Raw genomic sequence first — 9,159 nt, 5'->3', positions numbered from 1 at the left:
GAAAATTTAATAAAAACAATTTTGAAGCAACTTCTGTTAAGCATGATGGCAATGGAGATGGCCCTGACTGGTAGGCCAAATGCACTTAATCAAGCTCAAAGTAGAAAAGATGGTCTCAGCAGAGAGCAGGGACAGATGAGGAGAGGGTTGAAGGAGAAAGCAAATAACACTCGAGGACCCCAAAACTTTCAGAAGTCCCTTCGTGCACAGAACTTCCTTTGGTTTCAAAGATGGTTCATTCATCGTTAACTGGCAAAGGAGAGCATACACATTTGGCAGATTAAATGAGATTCACAGACATCACTGGTCATCTTGACCTTCATTACTTAGTTAAGGCAGTGTTTGCCCAGTTTCTCTGCTGGGCAGAGAAACTATTTTCTCTTTTCCTAGAAGTTTTTGAGGATCAACTTGGAAAATATGATAAAATAAATGGTTAACTTGCTGTAATATCAGTAGAACCCTTTGGTGATTATTGCAAGTGGGATTTATGAGAAGCTGGGAGAAGACAGCACACAGCAAGGAAAAACTGTATAAGGATTTGAGTAGGACCGAGGTAGGAAAAAATAAAAGATGTTGCTTAGTCCCTTGTAGTTCACTATTTTTCTACTCTGCCTTCCTTTCCTTGCCTTGAAAGTGTTTTTTCTTCTTCCTTTTGTTAACTGGGTCCAGTTAGTTCCACATGGGCAGGAACCAAGCCTCTATTTGTTAATCTTTGTATCCCCAGAGCCTGTAATAGAGTCAGTGATAAATAGATGCTTACTGAAGAAAAGGAACGAAAGGGGAGAGAAGAAAAGGGAAGAGAAAAGATGGGAAAAAAAGAGGAAATAACTGACCATAACAGATTATCAATGTATTCTTTACTATTTATTTTATGTTCCATACACAATTAATTTATTATAGGTGGAAGCAAAAGAAAAAAGAAAAAAAAAGCCACATACCATTGGCAAGGTTTTCCTTCTCTGAAAGCATCAACCTAAATTAAGGCTAGAAAGAGCAGCGATACCTTGTGCTTAACAAATGTAGCATCTTCAGCGGAGCTCCCTGTTTGGGAGAAGAGAAACAAGCATTAAGACTGCAGTTTCAAGGCTTTATTGCTTTCCTCACCTATACTTATACTGTAGTATGCCTGTGGGATCATCTAGATCAGAGCTGAGTCTGGTCATCATTTTCTTCCATGTGTTCATTCATTCACTCAATATCGGCAAAGTGAAACACTGCCTTGGGTGTTATCCAATTGAGTGAAGGGCTAGGGCCAAACAGTGCAGGCAGGAATCTGCAGGCAGAAGGGTCAGCAGCCTGTTTGGCATCCCATGGACAGATATGTGTGGGCTTGGCATGGCTAGATACTTCAAGGGTTGTGCTCCAGAAAAGCAAACTTGCCTGCCCCCTCCTTGTGAGAAGAGCCTTGCATGTAGAGGAAAACTGGTCTTCGAGCTTGGTTGCCAGCTGCTCAGGGTTGTTCCATACCAGTGCTGGGAACACTAGTTGCCTAGCTGTGCTAGCACCTGGAACCCTTGCAGAGAGAGGGCAAGGAGCCACCAAGCCCAGCAAGCTTATTACCAAGCAACCCAGAGACAGCCACAGGGATGGTCCAGCAGACACTTTTGTTTGTCTCACCACACTCAGTCATCATTTAGCAGTAACCAAATACTGAATTTTTGTTTACCTTGCACTTAAGGAACTTATAGTAGGATGTCAAATACATGTACACGAATACCACAATACAGAACGATCTATAATATGTACTATGTGAGTAGTCCAATTATTACGAATAGAGGAGTTTTTATGCCTTCTCATATTTTTGGTCTTAGGTTAAATATCACCTCCTCAGAAAAGCCTTCTCTGACTTCCAGAAGGAAGTCAATTCACTAAACACACACTTGCTGAATTGCTGATTGCTTTTGAAATTTTCATTACATGCAAGATTCACTGCAGTCATTTTGCCACAGCTGTTTTCCTCCGAGGATTTATGGGTTCAGCTCAGTTGATTATCAACTTTGCATGCATTTCATCTGAGGATGCCTAGCACTCTTTGAGGGTAAACTTTCCATCAGAAAGCTTTTGCTATCTTCTCTATTTTTGTAAACTGGAGCTTTGCCTCTACCCTTGCCACTCACTGACAGTGAAACCATTGCAGTGAACATTCTGAGCAACCTGTTTTAGATACTTAGCAATTTTTGGTATATTCGTCATTTGGCAGACTGGTCTTTAGACAAATTTAGGCAAAATAGAACTTCCTTATCTGAGTTGGTTTCACTTTCCACCATACCATTTCTCTATCTCCTCGCCCAGTTCATTTCCTTTCAGCACATAATAGTTGTAATTATTTCGTTGCTTTCTGGTTGTGTTTCTCCCACAGATTGTTCCTTCCTTTTGGAACAGTTGCATCCACAGCCCCTAGAATAATGATCAGCACATTGTGACACAATATATATTTGCTGAATGAAAGTTTCAAGAAGGAAAGGATCTCTTTTAATTATTAACTAATTTAGTCGTCCCAAACCTCAGGAGGTAAAGACTACTGTTGGCCCCACTATATGAATGATGAACTCAAAGTCAGAAGGCCCATGAAAGGACTTGAACTCAAGCAGTGCCTATTCCTGAGTCCACACACTTTGCGCTAAACTACCTCTAGTAGCACAGAGGCACCCATGTTACAGAAAGACTTGTACAGAGATACATGGACATAAAGGAAAGAAATATACATACATAAATAGAATATTCCTAGATTGATATTTTATATAGTAACAAATCAAGAAACAACTTAAATCCCAACAATTAGGTTATATCTAAATATATGATAAATATTATGCAGCCATTAAAAATATTGACACTGAAACATTCCTAAGAAAGAGAAATTATTTTTATTATAATGTTAAGTAAAATAGGATAAAAATTTATATATTATTCCAACTATATCAAAATACATACACTTATACATAGAGAAAAGAGATGATAACAAAATTTAACAGTAGTTATTTCAGCATTGGAATTATAGTTGATAAATACCCCAGGACAATGAAAGGTGATAATGAAGCTGGATAACATATTGATATACAGCCTAAAATAGAATGAGTGTAAACAGATGGCATATAAGAGGTTAGATAAAATTGTAAAAAGTAACCTAATTGTTAGAGTAGAATTTCTGAGGGTGGCAGAGACCACTCTGTGTTCACATTGCCTTTTCCTCCTGTGCACTGACAAAGCACATTTCCCAGCCTCCATTGGACTTAGGCGAGGTCATGTGACTGTGTTCTAGCCAACAGAATGTGGAAAATGATGTGCATTACATTAGGGAACGAAATGTAACAGCAACAAATGAGTTAATGAACAAAATCTTTTTTTCTCTAAAATAGAGGGTAGCTGGTGTTAAAAAAGGATAGATGGTGTAGAGCCATGTGACAGAATAACTAATGGCCTGAGGAAGTTTAAGAGAAGTCTTCAGACCTAAAGTGCCCATTTGAATTGGATCATGGAGATAAGAATTTTCCAGGCAAAGCAAACAGGAGAAAGGATTTCTAGATGGAGAGAGTATCATGTGTAAGTACATGGAGTGTGAAAAAAAAAAAAAAAAAAAAAAAAACATGGCCTGTGATTCAAAGGCCAGCTTTGTGGTTTGTGGGACAGATCGGAAAGACATAAAGCTGGAAAGAAACTTTGGGAAGGAACTTGTTTTAGGCTGCTGGTAAATGGGAACCAAAAAAAGGTAGCAGAGTAGTATGTCCAGATTTTCATTTTATTTTGGAGGAGGGGAGGTTAGAGATACTTCTAGCAACAAGGTGGGTAACAGATGAAAAGTAGAATAACAAGCTTATTTTTAAAAATTTGATTCACTGGAAACATTTGAGGGATGAGGGGGATGGCGACTGTACAGCACAGGAGACTGTGGGAGAAGTTGTATGTGGTTTTGTTCTGTTTCGTTTGTGTGGTTTTTTTTTTTTTACATCTTTATTGGAGTATAATTGCTTTACAATGGTGTGTTAGTTTCTGCTTTATAACAAAGTGAATCAGTTATACATATACATATGTTCCCATATCTCTTCCCTCTTGCGTCTCCCTCCCTCCCACACTCCCTATCCCACCCCTCTAGGTGGCCACAAAGCACCGAGCTGATCTCCCTGTGCTATGCGGCTGCTTCCCACTAGCTATCTATTTTACCTTTGGTAGTGTATATATGTCCATGCCACTCTCTCACTTTGTCACAGCTTACCCTTCCCCCTCCCCATATCCTCAAGTCCGTTCTCTAGTAGGTCTGTGTCTTTATTCCTGTCTTACCCCTAGGTTCTTCATGACATTTTTTTCCCCTTAAATTCCATATATATGTGTTAGCATACGGTATTTGTCTTTCTCTTTCTGACTTACTTCACTCTGTATGACAGACTCTAGGTTCATCCACTTTATTACAAATAGCGCAATTTCGTTTCTTTTTATGGCTAATATTCCATTGTATATATGTGCCACACATCTTCTTTATCCATTCATCCGATGATGGACACTTAGGTTGTTTCCATCTCCGGGCTATTGTAAATAGAGCTGTAATGAGCATTTTGGTACATGACTCTTTTTGAATTATGGTTTTCTCAGGGTATATGCCCAGTAGTGGGCCGCTTGTGTTTTGAGAACAGTGAAGTCCCCTTTTGAACAGATTAACTTCCAAGTGCCTGTATGATTAGAAATTTTACTCAAAACTCACCACTGCCACCTTGTGGAAGTACAGCAAAGAACCGAACTGTGTTTAAAGTCAGTATTTAACACTGGTCAGCTAGCTGAGGGGTTCCCAGCTTTTTACCCCCAAAGGGTTTTATTATCTACCCTCCCCCCAAACTGAATCTATGATTTATGAAACTAAAAAACATCATTTATTGACAATTTGCTTTCCCATTTTTATAAATCAGATACATATATAAATGCCAATCAGAGCTTCTGATCCATGATTATCAACTAGTATTTGTATTTTGAGTTGATTTCATTCTAATCAAAATCAGAGAAGCATCAGGTTTTCGTCATTCTTATACAGTCCCTGTTAAATAAATGTACGATTTGTTAGTTGTTTTGTTTATTTTTTAATAATACAAATAGTTTGCAAAGCCTCAATACTACCTGCAAAGTGATCCAAGTCTGTGGCCTGTGTTTACAAATCATGGATCTAATCCGGTGGTTTTCAACAGGGGACGACTGTGCCCTTCAGAAGACACTGGACAATGTCTGGAGACATTTTGGTTGTCACAACTTGGAGGGAGGGCGTTGCAACTGGCATCTACTTGGTAGAGGCTGGGGATACTGCTACAATACATCCATTCTACAATACAAAGGGCAGTCCCCACAACAAGAATTGTCTGGCCCCAGATGTCACTAGTATTGAGGTTGAAAACCCCGATCGAGTCCAATCCCTTCATTGTTATCAGCGAAGAAACTGAGACCCAGAATGGTCACATGACTTTTCAAATTAGGCAATACATTCAAGGGTTCCAGAAATAGAACATATAAAAAGGCATACAGGACTTGAACAGACATTTCTCCAAAGATATACAAGTGGCCAATAAGCACATGAAAAGTTGCTCCACATCATTAGTCATTAGGGAAATACAAATCAAACCCACAATGAGACGGCTTATTATTATGATTACTAGGATGACTATGATAATATTTTTTAATGGTAAATAAGTGTTGGTGAGAATGTGGGGAAATTAGAAATCTCATACATTGCTAGTGGGAATGTAAAATGGTGCAGGCATTGTGGAAAGCAGTTTGGTAGCTCCTCAAAAAGTCAAGTACAGAATTACTGTATGACCCAACAATTCCACTCTTATATTAGAAGGATCAATCCGTGATAGCGTAAACATCCTCCACCTTCTGCTATAAGTGCAGTATAAAGACTGTAGCGGGCCTCTGCTCACAACGCAAAAGAAACAGATGGAGCGGGAGCCCACCACACCATGTTCTAGATTCCATCTAACCTCATCTGAAATATATTCTGTACTTACTTCGGTGCGTTTCACGTCCCTTAGCCTATCTAGTCTTGCTTCTCCCACTTCCCCTGAAGTGGGTTGACATGAGCATTGAGCATTACAGAACAGAGAGAAGGGGACCGTGTCAGAGGAGACCTCCCAGCACAGATTCTGTGGGAAAGTGAGGACACCCGAGAGCCCCAAATTCGTTCTCCCAGGTGTACAATGACAAAGGAACCCCCCACTAGCCAAGTTGGCAAGACATCACGTCCACTCTACAGGGTACACAGTGCACTCTCGAGGTAGGTGAGCAAACGAGAAACCAGAGCCGCCTCACGGCATTTGCAGCCTCGCAGGTATCCTCCCGTTGGCTTGGAGCAGCCGGTTTCCCAGAGGCCCGCGCACTACCATGGAGGCGCGCACCCACTCGGCGCAGCTGGTTGCCAGGAGACATGCCCAGCCACCTCCTCCAATCATCATGCACCTCTTTGCGTCCAATCACAGAAGCCAGAAGAGAGGTAGTCGGAGGTGAAAGGTCACGCTGCTATTTGGCGGCCATTTCTCTGGAATCTACGCGGGTGGGACCCTGCTGTGGCTACTCCAGTCACGAGGGTCGGACGACAGCTGGGTCGGCGGCGAGTAGCCTGCAGCATTTGCTCACTACTGCAGCAGTAGTCGCGATGGTAAGGAGAAAGAGAGCGGCAAGTGTCCCGTGAGAGAGAGAGAGAGGGCGGGTGACCAGCCTTGCCGGGCCTGGTGGTTGGTTCGCGCGTTTCCCATTCATCAGCGTGAGGCGCGGCGCGCCGGGTGGCCGGCCCCTTTCTCCCTGCTCTGGGTGTCTGAGGCGCGCCCTCCTTCCGAAGCGCTCCCCTCCCCAGGAGTGCCCCTGCCCCCTTCCCCGTCTTCTTCGTTTTGTATCCGAGCCTGAGGTGTCCTTGCTGCCTGGGGCCATAGGGCTGGGGTAAAAATGCAGCGGTTTTTCACGTCCCACTTACCACACTCCACAATCCGCTTTCGTCCCGTGATGTTGGGGGGCCCTGCAGCCCTTTGGAATACAGAGCCCAGGCTTTGAGCATTCTCCTGTTCGTTTAGTAAAGCTTTACTGAGCGCCTGCCACCTGCCAGGACCAGGTAACATTCTAGGTACTAGGAATATAGGATAAAAAGTACTGATGCGGACCCTGCTCTAGGTTAACTCAGACATTAATCAAACAACGATAAATACATAATTTCGAATAACGTTAACTGCTAAGAAGGGAGCAAACAGGGTGCTGTGAGGGGGCGCCGTGGTGCGTTAGAAGAGTGGTTACAGATGGCATCCCTTGGAGGAGGAATTGAACCTGAAATCTAAACGATATGGAATGCAGCCCCGTGAAGAGCAGGAGGAAGCGTGTGTACCTCAAGCTCAGGGAACAGGAGCACAGGCTCTGAGGCCGGAAGGAACACCTGACTAGCTGGAGGAATTGAGAGAAAGCCATAGCCGCCTGCAAGGATAGTGGTCATGAGATAGGGTCGGGCAAGACCTCTTAGGCCGTTTTAGGAGGTCTGGGTTCCACTCCAAGTGCAGTTGGAAGCCATCGAAGCATTTTAAGCAGAGACATAGTATGATAAAAATAATACTTGCCGTGTGGCTAATAAGTTGGAGAAAAAGACAAGTGAAAACTGGAGACCCATTTGAGATTACTGTGAATGTGCTTATTCTAGAGGGTTTAGTAGCCAAGTTTCTTGGTTGTTTTCTTTCTTTGGGCCAATGAGTGAGCAGATGAGGAAAGGAAGAAAAGTCTGAATTCACTGGGGGTACTGAATTCACCGGTTTGCTGAATAAACAAACATTAAGTGACTGCCCATATGTAGGAGGCACTGCAAAGTCAAGGAAGACCCAGTCCTAGCTCCTGGAATTCAGTTGAAGATCGTGGAGAATGATCTGCCCCTGCCTCCTTCTGTAGTCTCATACAAAACTAATTTGTGTGTCCCTGAGATCCCTTGTTGATTCACTCTTCCCTCCTTTTACATAGGTACCCCCACCCCCACCCCACCAGATCAGCCCTTTTCCCTCTGGAAATACCTCTCATCCTTTAAAACAGAGGCATTACTTATTTCAGGCAACTTTTCCTTTTCTTTTAACCCTGGATTGTTTGATTGTTTGGTACCCTTGTACATAGCATATCTCCTCTTACTACATTGCAAATTGTCTATTTGCATGTGTTTTGGGCCTCCCCCCTCCCACTGTGGGCCTCAGGACAGGGACTGTTATCTGCTTTTTTTTTTTTTCTTTTCTTTTTTCTGCCTTTACCTTTGTTTCTTTATGGCCTTGGAACAGTGAGTGATGTATATTAGGTGTTTAGTGTTCTTAAGTGAACAGTGAATACTTTTACAAGTCTTGATGGATTGAAGGTGAAATTGGCTAACTGGGTATTTAAATTTCTCTGATGCTCTTCAACAAAAGTGAAAATTATGTAATAATGTGAGAGAGAAACAACAGTTTTGCTTCATTTGGATACTATAAAATATTGGTGATTTGATAGAGAAGAGAGTAGGTAATGGAAGCCAAACTAAGGAAAAATAATCAATTGGGTTCTTTTTTTGTTCTTTGTGCAGAGTTTGCCCCTCAATCCCAAACCTTTCCTCAATGGATTAACAGGAAAGCCAGTAATGGTGAAGCTTAAGTGGGGAATGGAGTACAAAGGCTACCTGGTGTCTGTAGATGGCTATATGAACATGCAGGTAAGCTGAAGAGTTACAAAGATCATTAAATTGTATTTATTTTTCTTCACCTGACTCCTCAAAGGTTTAGTGTGACTTACAAAGATGTAATTAATTTAATTGACAAACACAGAGCAAAATTCAGGAATAAAGTCAAGGCCAAGGAGGGTGTTGTAACTGTGATAACTATGTATGAGACATATTAAACCAAGATTCAAGCACGGATTTGACTCCTAGTGGTTAAAAGTAAGAAGAGCTCAGACATTTGATTCACAATGCCATAAGACAAATACACTAGAGTTCGCAGAAAAAGCAAAACTTTTCCCAGCACTTAGCTCTGAGAGAAACTCCAGTGAAATTCTTAAGTCTTTTGATGAATGCTAAATGTACAACATCAGAGTAATTTGATAAAAGCAATTCTTTCTTTTTTTTTTTTTTTTTTATATGACAAATGGAAAAAACACCATATATTTAACTTTTGGACTGGTTTTCATTTTTTTTTTTGGGGG

The 9,159-nt window shown here is 41.7% G+C and overlaps 1 protein-coding gene across 1 annotated transcript in view; it reads left to right on the top strand.

The window, feature by feature from the left end:
- Window positions 1–6,474: 6,474 nt before the first annotated feature.
- The window catches only part of SNRPF (small nuclear ribonucleoprotein polypeptide F), an 8,657-nt gene continuing 5,972 nt past the window's right edge, over window positions 6,475–9,159 (top strand). The window contains exons 1-2 of the mRNA XM_007453349.1: window positions 6,475–6,631; window positions 8,546–8,671. Coding sequence (XP_007453411.1) covers window positions 6,629–6,631; window positions 8,546–8,671 — 129 coding nt within the window. The 5' untranslated portion in view covers window positions 6,475–6,628. The remainder of the gene's footprint in view (window positions 6,632–8,545; window positions 8,672–9,159) is intronic.

The sequence above is a fragment of the Lipotes vexillifer genome, unplaced genomic scaffold, assembly GCF_000442215.2.
Source record: "Lipotes vexillifer unplaced genomic scaffold, Lipotes_vexillifer_v1.1 scaffold1775, whole genome shotgun sequence".
In the NCBI taxonomy this organism is placed as follows: domain Eukaryota; kingdom Metazoa; phylum Chordata; class Mammalia; order Artiodactyla; family Lipotidae; genus Lipotes; species Lipotes vexillifer.
The sequence above is the reverse complement of the archived record's forward strand: the minus strand, read 5'-3'. Positions and strand labels throughout refer to the sequence as shown.